The sequence below is a fragment of the Pleurodeles waltl genome, chromosome 8 (genome assembly GCF_031143425.1).
Source record: "Pleurodeles waltl isolate 20211129_DDA chromosome 8, aPleWal1.hap1.20221129, whole genome shotgun sequence".
Taxonomy (NCBI): Eukaryota; Metazoa; Chordata; class Amphibia; order Caudata; family Salamandridae; genus Pleurodeles; species Pleurodeles waltl.
The window spans coordinates 758359829-758381797 of record NC_090447.1 but is presented as its reverse complement, the minus strand read 5'-3'; the positions used below and the strand labels follow the sequence as shown (position 1 = coordinate 758381797).

At 47.1% G+C, this 21969-nt stretch overlaps 1 protein-coding gene across 1 annotated transcript in view; it reads left to right on the top strand.

Annotated features, from left to right (window-relative positions):
• The window catches only part of MOSPD2 (motile sperm domain containing 2), a 476198-nt gene that overhangs the window by 361726 nt on the left and 92503 nt on the right, over positions 1–21969 (top strand). Inside the window, exon 13 of the mRNA XM_069205003.1 lies at positions 19025–19154. Within this exon, the coding sequence (XP_069061104.1) occupies positions 19025–19154 (130 nt within the window). The remainder of the gene's footprint in view (positions 1–19024; positions 19155–21969) is intronic.

Genomic DNA, 21969 nt, shown 5'->3' with positions numbered 1-21969 from the left:
CTTTTGTGTGTCATTGGGTGCCTCTATGTTGATATGTTTGTCTGTTGGTCTGTGTGCATTGGTTTCTTTAGATATGCTGCTCAGAAGGTGCATTGCGGCCTGTCGGTGTTTTACTCTACCTCTACATGCGAACATGGCTCTACGCTGTGTGTGTATGCATGGGGGTAGCTGTATGTTTGTCAATATGCGTGTGCATTTGTGCTTGAAGATGATTTTATTTTGTGCACATCTTACTGTAAGCCTGTTGGTCTATAACCATTTGTTGTTGCATGTGTGTGTATTTGTTTGTTTGTTTATGGACGCCTTCTGATGACCCTCCATGAATCACCATTTCAAGACACTGTCCAAAACCTAGTTGTAAGGAGAGAAGCTTGCAACGGCGAAGCTCTCTTGCATCGTATTTCATTTTTTAGGTTGGTATACTCAGTAACACTCGCTTTCTTTTCGTTTTTTTTTTAGTAACAAAACAAACAAGATATTTGCTTCAAAACACTGTGGTGTACAAATCACATGAATGACTATGTCAAGTCCCACGCAGCTGGTTTCCTATATGTTTTCATTTTAATACAAATTATTCACACTACGGATTACTGTGCATGGTTGCTATATGGCAACGAAACCCATCAAACCATCGTTGTCTATTTAGGCAAATGCATTTTGCATTCTGGAACTTATAGCTCCACCTTCAGTGTTAAAATGTAGTTTTTAAAAAAATAACAGTATGTTAAAGAGTGTTAGGCTTGTCGGTCTTAGAGTGGTCTTCCTCATAACTTTTTGCCTTACTCTTTCATTTCTGATGAACTCGTTTTTGTTGGCTTTAGGACTATATGCATTTTACCACTGCTAACCAGTGCTAAAATGCGTATGCTCTCTCCTTCAAACATAATGAAATTAGCTCACTCCCAATTGGCACATTTAATTTTCCTGTAAATCCATAGAAAAGTGGTACTACACATACCCAGGGCCTGTAAATTAAATGCTACTAGTGGGCCTGTAGCACCTTTTGTGCCACCCACTTTAAGTAGTCCTTTAAACATGTCTCGGGCCTGCCATTGTGGCCTTTGTTTGCAGTTTTATACTGCCATGTCGACCTGGTAAAATACACCTTTAGCCAGGCCTAGAGCTTTCTTTGTAATACATATGTCACCCCTAGGGTAGGTCCTAACTACCCCTTAGGGCTGGGTGCAATGTATTTAAAACTGTGGACGTGCACTTTAAACATTTAGATGTCCTGGTAGTGAAAAACACTTAAATTTGTTTTTCACTACTGCAAGGCCTGCCACTCCCATAGCATAGCATAACACTTGACTAACTTATTACATTTAATAAGTGATAACTTTCAATTGGAGCAGTTAGTAATTTCATGTTCAGTGTCTAAAAATTGTAATGTTAAAGTCAGAATTTAAGTCTCAATTCTGAAAATACCACTTTTTGAAAGTTGCCATTTTCTTGTCCCACCCATTTCATGCCTGCATCCTGGGTCACATGAGTAGGGGTAGCGGCAGATGATTGTTGTGTATTGCTGCCATACAGTGAGACACTGGGGAAAAATATGTTGACAGAATTGGTCATCTCTGATTTGATGAAGGGGAGGAGCTGTCACCTGTCACACTTGCACATCACAAAGGCACTGCCTGAGTACACTCACTAAGAGTTTGACTCTGGGAATCAGGTATACATAATGGACCTGGAAAGACTCGGAAGGACTGCTGTACTGCTCTGCAACGAGGACTGCTATTCTGTTGTCCTGCTGCCTGAGTGACAAGAACTAGACTTGCATCTTGAACCCAGGACCACCAGAGTGATTCCAAGTGATAGTTGGCTTGCCTGTTGATCAGAGCCTCAGGAACAGAAAGGCTCCAACCACCTTCAACCCAGCACCAGAGATCAGTCTGCTCTGAGTCTTTCCCTCAAGTGGTGCCGCCCCAGTCCTGGATGCTTGAAAGTGGGCCTGAAGGTGCTCTGCCAGCCCAGCTGTGGTCCTGTGAGCAGCACTGATGCAGTACGACACAGCTGCACTTGGGAACTGCTACAGCACGACGCATCTCCGACACCAGACCTGACACCAGAGCCCACAGTCTCCTCTAAACTGCCACTGCGTGATGCCTCATTAACTAAGGATCTCACAACACTCCACAACCAGAATTTAAGGGACTTTGCTCAGCAGGCCTAACTGGATCCCTGTATCCAGCCCACACTCCATTGCCATCAGCCTGAACTTGTAACTTTGTCCCAGTCCGGCACGACCAGATAAATACAGTTGACACTTTGTGCTTCTAGGCACTCTTGTTACTTATAACAGTTGCATATCTCTAGTACTACTGATTAGATTTTTGTAATTTATGTCCCTAATGATTTATAACATTTACTCTATGTTTCTGAATGATTGTGAGATTTTTCTTGTGTTGTGTTTTCACTTTATAATTTGTGTTCTGCATAACTACTTACACATTGCCTGTAAGTTAAGCCTGACTGCTTTTGTGCCAAGCTAGCAGAGGGTTGTACACATGTTAATTTGGGGCTTATGTTGCACCCTGCAGAGTTTATGGTTGCTGCTTCAGTAGGATTTTACCCTGCTCAATCAGTAACCCAGTTTCCTACAAAAACCTGTTTGGTAAAAAGTCAGTAATGGCTGCGTATCACACCGGACATAGATTCACATTACAACTCTGAATATGCCTCCTTACTATAGCCCCTACCCAGACACAAAGTTTGATATGTGCTTCTGTCTTTGTTATGGAGTGGCTTCCTGCCACTCATGCCAGTACAGTTGAATTAAATATTGCATTTTGAGTAATTAATCTTGACCAAGTGTAAATTTTGCTCTCTAGTACTTGTAGTCTTCAATTTGTAATGTGAAGAACAAAATAACAAGTACTAGAATACACAGTTAAAATTAGCACTGCATTCATACAGGGCATGTGGCAGCCCAAGAACCCCAAATGTTAGAAAACAAACTAGAATAAAGGATTTGTTAATAATGGGGTTTCTAGTTGGCAGTGGTTTGCACCATGTCCAGGTATAGACCCTCACTGTAATCAAGGTAAGGGAGCCACACAGCTAAGAGAGCCCCCATTCATCCCCCCTGCAGCTTGACTGGAGCAGTTCTACTTATCCACAAGGCAATTTGTAAAGTATTTGTACATGCATACACAGTAAAACAGTGAAAACACTACAAAAGGACTCCACATCATTTCAGAAAATTAGCCAATATTTATCCGAAAAAAAGACCAAAACAACAAAAATGTAGCATGCACAAGTCAAAACATCAGTTTTTTAAAGTTTAAGCAAGTCTTAATCCGTAGGAATTAATGGATGTATTTCTTTAGCGTAAAGTACCCGGGGTGCATTAAAAACAGACGATGCGGGCCAGAGGGGAAGTGAGGCACCAGAAAAGCAGAGCGATGCGTCGTTCCTTACTGCACAGGGGAGGTAATGGTTCGATTATTTCCTCACAGGTGTGACGTTGTGTTGGTTCCTTACTGGCAGGGGAGGCGATGCATTGATTCTTTCCTCGCAGGAAAGGAGATGCGTCGATTTACGGACACTTGGCCTCTGTTCCTTACTGCAGTGCATGGTTTATGAAAAATCGGGGCCCAGGGACAATGCATGGAACATCCAGACACTCTGTGTTGATGGGACTGAGGTGAAACAGGTGCTCCATCGATACGTCCGGTGTGTTGATGCGTGGATTTTCTCCTTCGGATCACCAGCTTTCACTTCCAAGGGCACAGGGACTGGAGTTGGCACCACTTGGCAAATTAGGACTCTCAGCAGAAGAGCCCAGGCACTGGCAGACAAAGTCTTTGTTGTCCCTCCTACAACATCCAGCTCTTCTTCGTGGCAGAATTTCCTCAGTCCAGAAGGATTCTAACTATGTGGTGTCAGAGGCCCAGTACTTATACCCATTCCTGTCTTTGAAGTAGGCAAACTTCAAAGAGAAGTCTCTGTAGTGCACAAGACACTGCCTTTCCCTTCCCTGGCCCCAGACACACTCCAGGGGGTTGGAGACTGCTTTGTGTGAGGCCAAGGACAGCCCTATTCAGATACAAGTGTCAGCTCCTCCTACCACTCTAGCTGAGGAAGACCCATCAGGGTATGCAGGGCATACCCCAGCTCCCTTTTCTGTGACTGTCTAGAGTGAATGCAAAAAACAGCCCAACTGTCATCCTGACCCAGTCATGTATTCCATAGACAAGCAGAGGCACAGATTGGTTAAGCAAAAAAATGCCCACTTCCTAAAAGTGTAATTTTCGAACTCAAAGTTCAAAAAACAACTTCACCAAACAATGTAAAATTGTGAGTTCAGAGACCCTAAATGCCAAATCTCTATCTGCTCCCTATGGGAGAGATAGGCCTTGCAATAGTGAAAACTGAATTTAGCAGTATTTCACCATCAGAACATGTAACAAACACCAGTATATGTCCTATCTTTTAAATACACTGAACTCTGCCCTTGGGGCTGCCTTTGGCCTACCTTAGGGGTGACTTACATGTATTAAAAGGAGAATGTTTGGGCCTGGCAAGTGGGTGCACTTGCCAGATCGAAATGGCAGTTTATAATTGCATACACAGACACTGTAGTGGCAGGTCTGATACATGTTTACAGGGCTACTCGTGTGGGTGGCACAATCAGTGCTGCAGGCCCACGCGTAGCATTTGATTTACAGATCCTGGCCATACATAGTGTACTTTACTAGGGACATATTAGTAAATCAAATATGCCAATCATGGTTACACCAGTCACCAATACAATGTAGACAGGAAACACTTGCACTTCAGCACTGGTCAGCAGTGGTAAATTGCCCAGAGTCCTAAAACCAGCAAAAACTAAATGCAGCACAGTCAAAAACAGGAAGTCAGAGGAAAAAGGTTTGAAGATAACCCTGTAAAAAAGGGCCATTTCTGACAGAATTGTACCTAATTAGTAAAGTACCTATCAATTCTGTTTCAAGCATGTCTTCTGTATCTATGCTTTGTCATATTCAACCTTTGTCAGTAGTTGTTGTCATTCTAGTGCTTCGTTTTCATGGTAGCTACTAACACTTGGTAATATGTCAGTGCCTGTGACCATCCGTTTCAGGCTTTAGTTTGATAGCCTATGCCCTTCATTTTCCCAGGAACTCACACTGCCTTGGGGACCCACCATAACACATTGCTGGAGAGGTGCATTAAGTCACTGTGGTCTATAGTTTATTGAATGAGCTGTGGCCTTAGGGAATTGAAGGTGTAAATTAATCTTACAGATGTTCAACTCTTGGAATCTGGCTGCTATGGCAGTAAAGGCAATTTATTCTGTAAGGTGCATTTTACATCTGAAGTTCACCAAGGTTGCCTGCGGATGGAGTCATGGTGGGAATAGGATAAGGGTACAAAGAGTCCTTAAAAGTGCAAAGAAAATTATTCCTGTTTTTTTAGACATTCAGGATGAGGAAGTGACGGACGAGCCAGACTTGAATCTTTGTCAGGCCTGAAGAGATAGAATTGGAATAATAATGATATTTTAGTGTCATTTGTGTAGAAGTGGTTCAAGAACCTAAAGAAGAAAACATCAAGTGTGGTAGTGGTGGATTGTGAATATTAAGTTCATATTGAGTGTGAGGGCTGTTTCCGTTTAGAGGAATGCTTGATAACCTGCTTCAGAATGGACTAATAAGTTGTTCCTTGAAATGTATATGACATTGTGTCAGTGGTGCACTATTTACTTACTGACTCTGTGGAATGGTACCAGTCACTCGGGTTTTCAATATAAGTGCACTGAGGAGCATTTATGGGTCAGTTTCTCAAAATTGAGACACAAGGGAGAGGTGGCATCGATCATAGACTTTTTCGGTCGATGGTGGGGTGAAGGCACCCATGACAATATTTCAGCACATGGAACAGTGGTGCTAAAGCACCATTTACTGTAGTGCTCAGAGCTTTGAGTGTAGGTTTTGGCAGGTAGGTTTTTTATGCAAGTGAAATAAAGAGCAGCCAAAGTTCCCACTTCTGAGTTGCTTTGCGCTGTGTGTGCACATAGACTGCTCCACGGTGCTCACAAGTTAGTGAAGTCCTCTTAGTGTACTAAGAAACGTGCAGGATCCAAAACCATGATGACTCTGTGTCATTTAGACCATCAACAGAAGCTGTCTAAAAATAGCGATCACCATACTACCTCATGCAGCAGATGGCTTCAGAAGTGGCTGGCAGAAACAGAACCCTAGGGTCAGGGGACACTGTTGAAGAGCAGAGAAGCTTATGCCACATCTACATACACCCTGCTCAGAAAATGTACTGAGAAATTAGAAGAGCTGATGAGTTTTAAGGTGGCAGGTGCTAGTTGGCTTCTGAACCCCAAGGCGAGATGGCTGTAGGTTGTTGTGGACATGTGACATGTTCAGAAGCTGAACATGGTATGGCAGTGGCAATGCTTCTAAAAGCAACAGATGTCTTCAGAAATGGGTGCCTGCCACAGAGTCCGAGTGACAGCAATAGAGAGCGAAGGAGTTCCTGCTACCATCCTACAAATATGGCTCAGAAAATGGAGGATGATCAATTAGTTGAGCCTTCCTGGTGTGTGAGTGAGAGTTTGCTGGTCACAGGATACTGGAACAAAATAGCTACCTTCAGGATGGACAAAGAACAATGTGGCCCAAAGTATGGTGGTATCAGGGCTTCTTTAATTGTCAGTCGTCTTTGGAAGAACCAGCACACCACAAAGCCATGGAGACAATGAATACAGGCAGAGAGCAGTGGCACTGGTGCTCTGAACGCACAGATCCCTTTTAGAAACCGTGCTTTCTCGCAGTGCTGTTGACTTAGCAGAACATTTCTGGTGTGTTGACAGAAGCAATTTGGTCTCAGGATCCCAGGTGAGGATGGCCTTGTGGGATGTATGTCAAGGACAAAGAGAAGATGTTTAGGTGTTGCATGAAATGGAATGTTGGGAGGCGGTCCGGAGATGGAAGAAAGAGAGGTTATGTAGCCACTGAAAATAGGATGCATGAGGGTGTTGTATCTGGGCATAATTTGTAGACTTCGGTTTGTTGAATACATTTGAAATAACATTTTAGAACAGTTTTGATGCAAGTTTAGCAATTGAATGAAGAGGAAGAGATGTTGGAGAGACCTAATAATGGCGTGATGGGTAATGCTAAGAAACTTAGTACGCTAAAATCAAAACATTGTATGTCTCTTAATAATAAAAGGTAGACTGTGTGAATATCTCGAAAAAATACTTTTAATGTCCATAATTAATTTACTGGTTGTTAAATTAAGTATAGTAAATAATTGAAATGCACTGCTGTTTTTTCCTCCCTATTTATTAGTTTATCCAAATAACCCACATAAGTGAGTTTTTTAAAGGTCTCTATTCTCTATTGAGCTTTTCTTACTAATTCAGTGCTTTTTCCTTCTTTTTTGGTTTCTAATTTGTTGTGCCTTTGTAGACTGGGAGATCGCAGTGAATGTGATAAAGGGAATACTCATGCCCACTGTTAGGCAGAATAATGGTGTAGTTTCATTGCACACAGTATTTATTTGCTGCTTGACTTCAATCAATCAGTAGATTTGTAGAGCGCTGCTTGTCACCTGTAAGGGTATATAGGCGCTGGCAGGGTCCAGTTGATTAGCCAAATAGCCAGGTGTTCAGGGACTTTCAGAACTCTGGAAGATATGGGGAGGCCAGTTCATGAAAGGGTACCTTGTTCCATGTCTTTGCTGTTAGGTATGACAAGAAGTGCCCTCTGCATCTGCTAGGTCGGATGTGTGGGTGAGGGTTAGACTAAGGGATGCAGAGAGAAGGTGTCTGGTGTGTTAATGGAAGTTCAGGTGGCGATTCCAGTAGGTGAGTCCGCAGGTGTATAGGACTTTATATGCATGGATCAGGAGCTTGAATTGGCATCTTTTCTGCGTAGGGAGTAATGGATTTCCCTGAGCTAGGGGGTGATGTGAGTTCATCTAGGGAGATCCAGGACGAGTCTGGCTCGGCGTTCTTTATGGTCTGTAGTTGTCAGGGGAGGTGAGCTGTGATTCCTCCATAAAGAGTGTTGCCGTAGTCCAGTCTTATGGAGATGAGGGCCTGGGTGATGGTGTGTCTTGAGCATTGGGGTTGCCATTTCAGTATCTTATGAAGCATGTGGAGTCTGAAGAAGCAGGAGGAGGAGATGGAGTTGACATGAATCATCATGGTTAGCTCATTGATCAGAATGATGCCTAGGTTCCTAGCGAAGTCAGTGAGGGTAGGAATAGGTCTGAGTTGTGAGGGTCACCAGGATGCATCCAGGGGGAGCTTTTGTTTCTGAAAATCAGTACCTCTGTCTTGTCCATGTTCAATTACAGGTAGTTGTCATTCATCCAGTTGGTACATCTGTCATGCAGTTGTGGAAGTTTGTCTTGGTGATGGTGTCTTTGGAGAGGATGAGTTGTGTTTCATCGGCATAGGATATGATGATGAGTCCATGTGTTTTGGCAATGCTGACCTGAGGTGTCATATAAGTGTTGAAGAGGGTGGGGCTGAGCGAGGATCCTTGGGGTACTCCATAGATGATTTCCTAGGGCTTGGAGATGAATCGGGGGAAAGGCAGATTTATTGTGTTCTTCGTGAGGAAAGAGGTGATCCATCTGAGGGCGGCCCCTTTGATGCCTATGTTGTGCAGCCTTGTGATGAGTGGGAGACCGTATCGAAGGCTGCTGAAAAGTCTAGGAGGATCAGATCTGCAGTCTTTCCTTAGTCTAGTGGAGCTCAGATGTTGTCAGTAGCTACGATGAGGGCTGTCTCGTGCTGTAGTTGCTGCGGAATCCCGATTGGGAGGAGTTGAATAGGTGGTTCTGTTCCAAATGTGAAGAGAGTTGTTGTTGGTAGCATTTTTCAAATACTTTGGCTGGGAATGGAAGGAGGGAGATCTGTCGGTAGTTGTTGAATTTGCTGGTGTCTGCTGATGGTTTTTTAAATTTTATTTTAGTAGTGCATTGACTTCTGCGTGTTTCCAGTTATTGGGGAAGGTGGCCATGGCAATTTAGGTGTTAAATAAGGTAGTGGGTATGTGGCTGATTCTGGCTTTGCCTTGGTTGAAGATGTGGTGGGGACATGGGACAGTTGGGCCCCCTAAGCGGACCGAGTTTATGATTGAGGCAGTGTCCTGTGGTGAGAGCTGACTCCATTCTGTTAGTCAGATGTCTGTGGTGGTAGCAGGGTTGTTGTGTTTATTGATGAAGTCAGTAGCCTTGGACTGGGGTTTGAAGTTTCTGTAGATGTTGGTGATCTTGTTGTGGAAGACGTTTGCAAGGTTGTTGCAGAGTTTCCGTGAGGAGGGAATGTTGTTTGTCACAGCTGAAGGGTTGGAGAATTCTTTGACGATGTTGAAAAGTTCTTTGCTGTCGGAGCTTGGATCAATGCGCGAGGCTAAGGCTTTTTATTTTGATTATCTCAACTGTCTGTGGTGGAGGTTGAGGGCTGTGTTGAAGGCGGTCCTGTTGGTTGTGTCCTTGCTGGTGCACTATCTCCTTTCCAGTTGTTAACAGTGCCTGACAAGCCTCCATAGTGCAGGGGCTCTTATGTTCATTAATTAAAATAAATGTGGCTTCCGATAAATATTTATTTTTAATTTGATTTTGTTGGAAGTGTATTTGCTAAACAATTCTTGACCCCTTCTTTTCTCTTTACTGCCATACTGCTTGATGGACCAGATTAGACTTTGCGTAGCTTTCAATCTTATATAGGCTTCTGTATTCAAAGGCAATCACATTTAAAAGGTGTCACAAGCACTTCTGTGAACTTCAAATCAAAATGTGCTGGTGCCGCATTTGATGGAAAGAAACATTTGTTTGCATTTATCTGTTGTATTTGTATATTACCATCTGCCACCTAGACGGCGACGAGGGCAGTACAAAATAGTTTGTAGGTTTTGAGATGAAGATGTGTCTCAGAGAGGAGGTCAAATTTCAGTTCATTTTTGTTGGCCTCCTATGGAAGTAGTACAGACTTAGTTGGTAGCAGTAGAGTGCTGTACATGAATTTTCATAGATACGTGATCTGCCCAGTATCACTTGATTTGCAGTTGCGTGCCGGAACCCAGGTTAGGACACAGGTTCTTGAGCCATCAGCTTAGTTACTACACCACATCTCTTTCTGTACCTAGAAACTCTGACTTAGTGTCTAGTTGACATTACATTAATAAAACCTTTAGGCACTGAATCAATCCAACTTCTTTTCTGGTCTTTGGATAAGGATGATGTTAATGAAATGCCTGCAGTGGAGTAAAGAAGGCTTACCACATACCATATAAAATGCTGCATGGCTGCTTAAGAAGTAGATTGAGAAGTGAAGATTGTTTGGGAAACGTAAAAGGGAAAGACTGAGGACCTGATTTAGGCTTTGGCAGACTGTACACTGTCCGTCAGGGTGCTGGAGTACATTACCTTTGCCCCACATATAGACTACTGGTCTGCAAATCTACAGATGACTGCCAGCCCAGTGGTCATCTCACTACCTTGAAAGGAATTGCTGTCACAGCAATTCCTTTCAAAGTACTAAAGGTTTGGGTGACAACTGCCGTCGATTTTGAAAAGCATTCACCAAACTTCTAAACTTTTTCGTTTTTCTTCACATACAAACTCTCAAAGTGGGAGTTTATGAAAAACAAATGATTCTGGAAGTTTTCCCCCAGGATGTGGCGAATTATTTTCTCCTGTTTCTCAGTAACGGACAGAAAAAAATTACATTAGACCATCCACCCTAATAGGGCAGGCCGTATACTGCCCTTCCTCCCATCACCCTCACTGGGATTCCCTTTAGTGGTAGGCACATTTCCCTAATCCTGTCAGGGTATTGTATCTGGGTTATTTACTGTAGCTGGTCAGGCAGGGAACTAGGGTCTTGACAGAAGCAAGGAACATTTGTTTTTTATCTGCTGGAGCCATTTTAGTATTTATTTCATAAATACATTGTTTATGGACCGCTGGTTCTAGTGTATACTAATGTACTGTGGTCTAACAGTAGTGATGGGCCCTGCAAACGTAATTTAATCCCACACAGTAGTAGTGTTGGGACAGAAATGTCTCCTGCCAGGTAAAAGGTTACATACCCCTACGCCGTGTCCAACTGCATGTGACTGGTACCCTGACTTATTTGGCCCTGGAGTCTTACTAACCTAGGGTATACAGAGGGCTAGGGCTAGCCCTACTAATGCAAGGTCCAGAACCTTTCCTGTGACCTGGAGGGGCACAACCAAGTATGCACTCATAGTGGAAATTGAACTACTATCACTACCCTAGGTGCAACACATAAGGCCATACCTGTTTTGTGAATATTACTTTCACCAGACCATTTTCTCTTCTTTGTCAGAGAGAGTGCAGTTTACTGACCTCTCTCATGTAAGGTTTTGCTGTTATGTAAACCCCCTGAACCTGGCGCTATGTGCATGTTGTATGCCTTTGTGTAGTGAATGTGTAGCACATGTAGGACTCTGAGTACTGAGGCCAGTTGGATCCATTTTGTATGTCCCTGGTTTATTATGGTGCAAGGCGGACAATGAGTATGGCTTTCCCAGACAGGGGATATATATTGCCTAAGTTCTCGCAGTTGGAGGGTATACACCCAGACATTTAAGCAAGGGAGAATGAGGTTTCCCTTAGACATTAAATGAGGACCTTATTAGCACAATCCTGATTCGTTGTTCCTGAGCAGTACCATTTTGGTATATGGTAGTGGTGAAGTGTGGGCCTGCAATTTCTGTTATTCGAGGTGAGGAGGTTTTTTGAAAGGGTTTGGGTTTTTGTCCTGCCTTAATTGTTGTTTTTTGGAAAGAGATGATAGCCAGGGCACAATTCCCACACTCCATTGTGTCCCTGTTCTGGGTACTGAATACTGCTTCCTGGTGCTAGCCTAATTGCTGCCTGCTGTGAGAGCTGTCACCCAGCATAAAGCTTGCATCTGAGGAACAACAGGAATATGACATTTGGAAGAGAACCAACCCAAAACACTTCTAAACCCTTAGACAAGTGGGCCCACTTCCTCTGTCTGTCTCTGCACCACCCCATTTTGTTCCTGGGCTGCTGTGTGACCCAATTGTGTCTGTCTAGCAAGCAGTGTCCCAGAGGTGTGAGAGCATCACCTGAAATCTCTGTTTTCTAATGAAGGAACTGAGGGTCTGCATAGTGCCTGGAAGACTTACTACCTGCCTGCCTGCTAAGAGAGTGAAGAAGAGTGCCTGGCCTTGCAGGAGTAGAGGCTGTCCAGAAGGTGAAGCGCAGCATGTTAACAATGTGAGAAACATCCAGAGAAAGCTGACTACAACAGGAAGCAAATACAAGGGCATTCCATGCTGTTAAGGGATCGCCTGCTCTCCTGGTGCGGTTCTCACTGTGAACTGCACCATAACAAGCACCTCAGTGTCTTCCTGCCACCCTCCATGAGCCTGAGACCACTGCTGCTGACATCAGGTTGCAGAGGAATTCCTAATCAGCCGACAAGCTGCCACTGCCGAACAGTCGCTATCACAGTGACTCAGCTTAGAGACTGTAACTGCTGTCCCTGAGCAGCTAGCAATCTGCATCCAGCTGGGGAGACCACAACTACCAAAGATGAGTCCCTCTGTGGAGGCCTACCACGTTGACTCCATCCAAATGTTTTTTTCTTAATTGAGGTCAGAAGTGAAGCCACCACTGAGAATGTGGGTATGTGAACTACACCACGTGCACCACTTGAACTACAACACCATCCAGCTAGTAAAAGCGGAGCTTAGCCTGCTACCGGAGTGAGAGACTAGAATGCAGAGCAGATTCTGGCACACAGACTTATGTCTTTTCAACCAAGAGAACACAAGAAATTAAAGATGTTGAACTGTTTTGCATCTGATCATTAAAGTAACTTGAAGCAACCTGCTCATGTGCCTATTCCTACTATATGTCAGGGACTATAACCATTAGAAATCACCTACAGTGAGTATTGGAAGAAAGTAGGAGCCCTTTACACAAGATTGTAGCCAGCATTACAACCCCATAATTGCAGGCACTAATCAGCTGTGTGATACTTTGTTTTGTTGTAAGATTAAAGTACTTTTTTAGAACTAAATATACCTACTGGGCTGGACAGTATAATAATTTGTCTGTTGTTTTGTCTGTTGTTTGACATTTGAGTTCTGAGCTGTTATCCCACACACTACCTTCCTGAAAAGCCTTTGACAGTTTGCTCTTGAACCCTGAGTCTCGTATGTGGAAAGGGTTGTACTTGGCCCAGTTAGCACTGCCATAGTAGGACAAACACCAGGGCTCCAGTGGCTAACAACCTCAACCACCACATTTATGGCACAGAAGCCCCTGTCTACCTGTCGTCCCTGAAAGGGGTTTGGCAGAGCACTTTATTTATTGTTCGCACATGACACGTTTGACCTGCCTAGCAACTCACTCAATCAATAATTTATAAAGCGCGCTATGTACCCGTTAGGGTTTCGAGGCACTAGGGGGGGGGGGGTGCTCGTTCGAAGAGCCATGTCTTGAGGAGTCTCCTGAAGGTGAGGAGGTCCTGGGTCTGGCGTAGTGAGGTTGGGAGTGCGTTCCAGGTCTTGGCGGCGAGGTAGGAGAAGGATCTGCCGCCAGAGGTCTTGCGCTGGATTCGGCGGACGATGGCGAGGGCAAGGTTGGCAGAGCGTAGTTGACGTGAGGGAACGTAGAAGTTGAGTCTGGTGTTCAGGTAGGTGGGTTCGGTGTCGTGTAGAGCCTTGTGTGCGTGGGTGAGGAGTTTAAAGGTGATCCTCTTGTCCACTGGGAGCCAGTGGAGGTCCCTCAGGTGAGGGGAGATGTGACATCGGCGGGGTATGTTGAGGATCAGGCGGGTGGATGCGTTCTGGATGCGTTGGAGTCGTTTGATGTCTTTTGTTGGGATGCCTGTGTAGAGTGCGTTGCCGTAGTCGAGTCTGCTACTGACGAGGGCTTGGGTTACCGTCTTTCTGGTTCCTGTTGGAATCCACTTGAAGATCCTGCGGAGCATACGGAGGGTGTTAAAACAGGAGGATGAGACTGCGTTGACCTGTTTGGACATGGTGAGGGCGGAGTCGAGGATGAAGCAGAGATTTTGTGCGTGGTTGGCTGGGGTGGGTGGAGGGCCCAGGGCGGTGGGCCACCACGAGTCGTTCCAGGCCGAGGGGGTGCGCCCGAGGATGAGGACTTCCGTCTTGTCGGAGTTAAGTTTTAAGCGGCTGATGCTCATCCATCCGGCGATGGATTTCAGTCCCTTGTGAAGGTTGGCTTTGGCGGTGTGAGGATCTTTGGTCAGGGAGAGGACGAGCTGGGTGTCGTCGGCGTAGGAGAGAATGCTGAGGTTGTGCTGGCGGGCCAGTTGTGCTAGGGGGGCCATGTAGACGTTGAATAGCGTTGGGCTTAGTGAGGAGCCTTGGGGGACGCCGTAGATGAGGTTGGTGGCTTTGGAGTGGAAAGGTGAGAGTCGGACCCTCTGGGTTCTGCCAGAGAGAAAGGAGGAGATCCAGTTGAGGGCTTTGTCTTGGATGCCGGCTTCGTGTAGACGGGTTAGTAGGGTGCGGTGGCAGACTGTATCGAAGGCGGCTGATAGGTCTAAGAGGATCAGGGCTGAGGTTTCGCCGTTGTCCATTTGTAGTCTGATGTCATCTGTGGCGGTGAGGAGTGCAGTCTCTGTGCTGTGGTTTCGTCTGAACCCGGATTGGGAGGGGTCTAGGATGGAGTTGTCTTCAAGGTAGTGGGCGAGCTCTGTGTTGACGATCTTCTCGATGACTTTCGCTGGGAAAGGGAGGAGGGAGATTGGTCGGAAGTTTTTGAAATCGTTGAGGTCAGCCTTAGGTTTCTTGAGGAGAGGTTGGATTTCTGCGTGCTTCCAGCTGTCCGGGAAGGTAGCGGTGTTGAAGGAAAGGTTGATGATCTTGCGGAGTATGGGGGCGATGGCGACGTCGGCTTTGTTGAAAACGTGATGTGGGCAGGGGTCAGAGGTAGATCCTGAGTGGATGGAGTTCATGGTTTTTAGGGTTTTGGCGTCGTCTACTTGGGTCCAGGTGGTGATGTGGTCGGCGTGGGAGGAGTTGTTGGGGGTGGGGTCTGGCGGAGGTGAGGTGTTGAAGCTGTCGTGGATGGCTGCGATTTTCTGGTAGAAGAAGGTGGAGAGATTGTCGCAGAGTTTCTGGGATGGAGGGATGTCGTTGGCGTTGGGGTTGGAGAGTTCCTTCACGATGCTGAAGAGTTCATTGCAGTCGTGAGCGTTGTTGTTAAGGCGTTCTGTGAAGTGGTAGCGCATGGCGAGTCGGATCAGTTGGTGGTGTTTACGGTTGGCTTCCTTGAGGGTAGCAAGGTTCTCGGGTGTGCGCTCGAGGATCCATTTTTTCTTAAGTTTCTGGCAGGTGCGTTTGGAGGTGGTTAGTTCGTCTGTGAACCAGGCTGGTTTTTTCTTTTCTTGGTTGGCGGTGGGTCTCTTGAGTGGGGCTAGGATATGGGCGCAGTTGAGGATCCATTGTTGGAGGTTGATGGCGGCAGAGTCCGGGTCGGTGGGGTCGGGTGGTGGGTTTTTGGCGAGGGTGTTGGTGAGTTGGTCTTCGGTGACTTTTCCCCAGCGGCGGTGAGGCGGCAGAGGGGTGCGGTGGTGTTCAGTGTTTTTCTTGAAGGAGAAATGGACGCAGTGATGGTCGGTCCAGTGGAGTTCGGAGGTGTGTCTGAAAGAGATGTGGTTGCTTGAAGTGAAGAGTGGGTCAAGGGTGTGGCCGGCGATGTGGGTGGGAGTGTTGACCAGTTGACGGAGTCCGAGGTTGGAGAGGTTGGTGGTCAGTGATGCGGTGTTGACGTCATTGTTGTTCTCCAGGTGGAAGTTTAGGTCTCCCAGGAGGATGTAGTCTGAAGAGGCGAGGGCGTGGGTGCTTGCGAGGTCGGAGACGGTGTCGCTGAAGAGGGCTCTTGGTCCTGGAGGACGGTATATGAGGGTTCCTCTGAGGGTAGTGTTGGGGTCCGTGTGAATCTGGAAGTGGAGGTGTTCGGCTGTTTTGAGGGTGTCGTCCGTGTGGGTATGGATCTTGAGGGTAGCTTTGTGGGAAATGGCTATTCCTCCGCCGATTCCGTTGGTGCGATCTCTTCTGGTGATTTTGTAGCCGTCAGGGATGGCGATGGCGATGTCAGGGGCCGAGGAGTCGTTCCACCAGGTTTCGGTCAGGAAGGCTACGTCTGGGGCGGTGCTGTTGAGCAGGTCCCACAGTTCGATGGCATGCTTTCATGCGGAGCGTGTGTTGAGGAGGATGCAGTGCAGATGGTTTGTGTTGGTTGTTGCTGGCTTCGTTGTTCTGTTGCAGGTGAAGTTGCAGGTGCGGCAGGAAAAAGGTCCTTTGGTGTGCTTTGGGCTGGCCTGGAAGCACTCTGTGGAGGGGCCAGGGTTGAAGGCGAGGAGTTCGCTGGCCGAGTAACGAAGGCATGGGACGTGGGGGGCGCGAGGACCAGGGGGGGTGGCGCTGGGCGCGGTCCAGACGCGGACGGGCGCGGACGGGCTTGCCTCCGGCGGACGCGCAGCACCAGCCATTAAGAAGGGAGGGGGGAGGGAGGAGCAGCTGGGAGGCGGGAGGGAGCGGCGAATGGGGGCGTGAGGGGGGCGGGCCGCAGGGAGGCAGCGGCAGGGAGAGAACTGCAAGGGGGAGCACCCAAGGGGCGAAAACTACAATCTGGGTACAGCAATCAGAGGGGCACAACGGGGGCAGATGCGCAGGAGGCAAGGCGCTTTGAAAAAAACAATAGAAAAGCACTTACAGGACGGCGGAAAGCGGCACAATCAGAAGGGGCACGACGGGGGCAGAAGCGCAAGGAGGCAAGGCGCTGAAAATATAGGAAAACACTTACAGGACGGCGGAAAGCAGCACACGGGTCAAGTGAAGCTTACTAGAGCCCACTAGACACCAGGGATGAGGCGCAGGAAGATGCCTGCGGGTGGAGGAGGGCCTCGAACACGCTAGCAGCAGCGTGGCCGTGGCCGGGGGTCAGAGGCAGGAGACAGCAGGTTGGTGCTGCGGACGTGGGGGGCGAGCTCTAGACCTAAGGCAGGTCAGAGGTCGCTCACTCGCGACGCGCAGCACCAGCCATTAAGAAGGGAGGAGGGAGGGAGGAGCAGCTGGGAGGCGGGAGGGAGCGGCGAATGGGGGCGCGAGGGGGGCGGGGCCGCAGGGAGGCAGCGGCAGGGAGAGAACTGCAAGGGGGAGCGCCCAAGGGGCGAAAACAAGGCACAAAAAAGTCAGGCACAATTTGAAAAACAGTCACAAAAATACACTAATGGCACAAAATACAATCGGGGTACAGCAATCAGAGGGGCACAACGGGGGCAGATGCGCAGGAGGCAAGGCGCTTTGAAAAAAAACAATAGAAAAGCACTTACAGGACGGCGGAAAGCGGCACAATCAGAAGGGGCACGACGGGCAGAAGCGCAAGGAGGCAAGGCGCTGAAAATTTAGGAAAACACTTACAGGACGGCGGAAAGCGGCACACGGGTCAAGTGAAGCTTACTAGAGCCCACTAGACACCAGGGATGAGGCGCAGGAGGATGCCTGCGGGTGGAGGAGGGCCTCGAACACGCTAGCAGCAGCGTGGCCGGGGGTCAGAGGCAGGAGACAGCAGGTTGGTGTTGCGGACGTGGGGGGCGAGCTCTAGACCTAAGGCAGGTCAGAGGTCGCTCACTCGCGACGCGCAGCGCCAGCCATTAAGAAGGGAGAGGGGAGGGAGGAGCAGCTGGGAGGCGGGAGGGAGCGGCGAATGGGGGCGCGAGGGGGGCGGGCCGCAGGGAGGCAGCGGCAGGGAGAGAACTGCAAGGGGGAGCGCCCAAGGGGCGAAAACAAGAAAAACAAGGCACAAAAAAAGTCGGGCACAATTTGAAAAACAGTCACAAAAATACACGAATGGCACAAAATACAATCGGGGTACAGCAATCAGAGGGGCACAACGGGGGCAGATGCGCAGGAGGCAAGGCGCTTTGAAAAAAACAATAGAAAAGCACTTACAGGACGGCGGAAAGCGGCACAATCAGAAGGGGCACGACGGGGGCAGAAGCGCAAGGAGGCAAGGCGCTGAAAATATAGGAAAACACTTACAGGACGGCGGAAAGCAGCACACGGGTCAAGTGAAGCTTACTAGAGCCCACTAGACACCAGGGATGAGGCGCAGGAGGATGCCTGCGGGTGGAGGAGGGCCTCGAACACGCTAGCAGCAGCGTGGGCGGGGGTCAGAGGCAGGAGACAGCAGGTTGGTGCTGCGGACGTGGGGGGCGAGCTCTAGACCTAAGGCAGGTCAGAGGTCGCTCACTCGCGACGCGCAGCACCAGCCATTAAGAAGGGAGGAGGGAGGGAGGAGCAGGCGGGAGGGAGCGGCGAATGGGGGCGTGAGGGGGGCGGGGCCGCAGGGAGGCAGCGGCAGGGAGAGAACTGCAAGGGGGAGCGCCCAAGGGGCGAAAACAAGAAAAACAAGGCACAAAAAAGTCCCACTAGACACCAGGGATGAGGCGCAGGAGGATGCCTGCGGGTGGAGGAGGGCCTCGAACACGCTAGCAGCAGCGTGGGCGGGGGTCAGAGGCAGGAGACAACAGGTTGGTGCTGCTTAGGAACTAAACTTCTGCTTAGGAAGAGTGCATCCTGGAAACACCCAGACTGGTTCAGGATCTCTCTCTTCACAAAGGTCAGGACATTGACCACTTTGTAATGATAGGGCCAGCAATTTCAAATGCAAAAAAATCTGTTTGTGATGTAACACAGCATGAACAGTGATATAATTTAACTAAGTGTATAGAAATACAGCTAAACAACATTAGGAGGTGTCTAGAAAGATGTGGGTAGCATTAGATTAAATCGCCCTTCATCATTCTGAGTACGATCAAATTGGGGTACCAGGATTAAAGGCATCTGACCAATGGGATGTGGCCATCTTTAGTACTTGATTACACTGAAGGGTGCATGTCAGTCTTCTGATTTGACTGCCACACATTGCTCATCACACTATACATTCCAAATTTTTACTTGCTCTGATTATAGCATAAGAAACAAGGTAACAAGTGTTTTTCTTCTGATAGGCTTTTCAGCTTCACCACAGGACCGCTTCTTGGTAATGGCAGCAGAAATGGACCAGTCTTCTGGAACAGGATCACTGGAGCTATCACAGTTTTGGAAAGAGGTTCCCAGAAATCTAGTGATGGAACATAGGTATGGCTTTTTTTCAACCCACAAACAGTGCATTTTCACAAAATGTGTTTGATCAGTGATAGTTTTGTGTAGTGACATCATAATAATTATTTATATGCATTAAAAGTCACTAGGCTAGTACATAAAGTAAGCGCATCCTCCAGAAACTTGGGGCCAACTATGTACCAAGTCCTTGAGTCTCCAAGTTCTGTTTTTTAGTCCATCAACTGAAGTGATAATAGTATGAAATGACGAAGGCTCGCACACTGGTGCAGTGAGACACTGACCTTTAATGTAGGTAAGATCCAGGTACACGACCATCAACAACTCACTCCATTGGACAACTGGTCCCGTTAATTAAAATCCACATAGAACACTGCACACATCGCACATTTCATTGAATGTGTGATGCGTCAACATCCCAGCATAGTAGTAGTTCAGGAGTAGAACTCTTGCAGGGCAGGTAGACTCTGTAATGCTATAGTCTCAAATAAAAGAGTAGTATACAACTGCCTACAGTTCATGAAATTGGCAAAAATGGGTCTATTCAGGTATTCCTTATATTATTAACCATTTGCCCAGAAAGGAGCCGACAGGTAATAGGAGGAGTAAACCCTTGCCACATTGTTGACCCTGAACCCCAACACAAAGGGCTACTAATGTATTTATTAACCTCTCCACATTCCATTAGACTAGTCTGAACCAAGGAGCTCAGGCAAAAAGTAAACCCAATTACATTCAAACAGTATATCTTATCTGTTGAACTTACATAGTTATTAAAAAAATTACATCTTTGTACAGTGCAGCATAAATCATGCAAAAAGGCCATTTTAGGGGTATCACCTCCTATTTGGACTGGAAGCATAACTGTGATTTATAATCTGACTACTTACACCTACTCTCTACTAATAAAAGCTTGATAACCCCCTCCTATCTGGTCCTCCTATCCAGTTTTTCGTTTCTTGTAAAGATCACCTATCACAACAAGATGTGAAGGTCTTTCAAGGGATGCCTGATTTAGGTCAAACCCTATTTTATATATAATGCCAATGCTTCTCTGTTGGAAATGGTCCTTTCTGCAGGGTTATCCCCAAACCTTTTGCCTTTCTCCTCCTATTTTTCTGACCCTCTTTTTGTTGACTATCGGACTCTGGTCACTTTTCCACTGATAATCAGTGCTAAAGTACATGTGCTGCCACCCCTAAAACTTGGTATGTTTGGCTTACACCTGTTTGGCATATTTATTTTCCTTGTAAGTCCGTTGTAATAGGGTATACCGTATACCCAGGGCCTGTAAATTAAATGCTACTAGTGGGCCTGCAGCGCTGAATGTGCCACCCACAGAAGTAGCCTTTCAAACCTGTCTTAGGCCTGCCACAGCAGTACCTGCTTGCCCAATTTACAGCCACATTGACTTGGCATTTCAAACTACTTGCCAAGGTTTAAAATCCCTTTTTGATATACGTAATTCACCCCTAAGGTAGGCCCTAGGTAGGTTTCTGGGCAGGGTGCCTTGTAAGTAGAAGGTAGCATATGTACCTTTTCATTTTGCATGTCCTAGTATTAACAAACAGCCTGTTTCGTTTTTCACTACTGTGAGGGCTTCTCCTCTCATATGTTAGCATTATATATTTTTAAGTGGTAATTTCTGATCTGAAAGGAGTAGCGTAGACATGTTTTGTGTGTTTGGAATGGTAGTGAGAAATCCTGCTTACTGGGTGGTGCGTTGGATTTTACATTAATATTTTAGAAATGCAACCTGGCATCAATCCACATCTAGGGCTGAGTGACAGCTACACTTTGTGCATACTTTCCAAACAGCCACAACACACGAGGGGCTGTGTGTGACAAGAGAGGCATCCACCTACATCCTTATACTGATAGTTTTCCTGGGCTGGGACAGGGTGAGGTCATTCACACCTTACATGTCAATAGGCTGTGCCCTGCCCTCACACAAAGGGCTGATTTACCTCCTACTGATGTCCAGAGCCAAGGCTGGGCTTAAAGGGTCTGTGTTACACTCAAAAGGGTTCCTTTCAAGTCATCCCCTAAACAAATACATTTTGGAATATAAATAAAGGGTCTCTGACCTCATGTTTTTAAGAGCACTTTTGGAGCTGAGACTGAACCTTTGTCAGAAAGATTGGTGCGCTGCTCAAAGAACTCATCTGGACTGCTTTTGCCCTGCTGCCTGCTATGTGCTGGGTGGCCTAAGAGACTCCCTGGATGATTACTTTTCTGCTTGTTGCCCTACCGCCAGCTACTCCCGGACTTTGGTTTCACTAGGCACTGCTGGGCTCCCAGGAGAAACTGCCATTTAGCCAACTTGCTTCTTGGTGCTGGCGTTCGTGCCCCTCAAGTGCCCCCCAAGGATCCCAGCGCATGGTGAGTGATGTTTCCTTATTCTTAGCTTCAGCAGTCAGCTTGTGGTGAGCGTGTCATTAGCATCTCCTGACTGATCAAATTAAGCGCATGGTGAACATTTTATACTGTCCCAACCTCACCTCCTTCAACTGTGCCGAGGAGAGCTTCATTCTGTGCTTCCCCAGGATCGACGCACTCTGCTGCTTTTTCAGCGCGTGTTGTGCGCTACGCCCTCCATGAATATCAGTGTGCAATAGATGCATTTCCAAGGAGCACCAGAGCAGTGCTGCAGCGCACTACTCTAACAAGGGTCCCAACCTCCAGGCACAGCGCATGGCGTTGGACACAATTTTTTTTTTTTTTTTTACAAACTTATCTTCCGTTCCACTCTGCTCCTCTAGCTCCAGTACTTGCAGGCACAGTCTACAAGTCTGCCCTGCGGCCAATCCTCATGCCGCTTTCATGCTGCTAA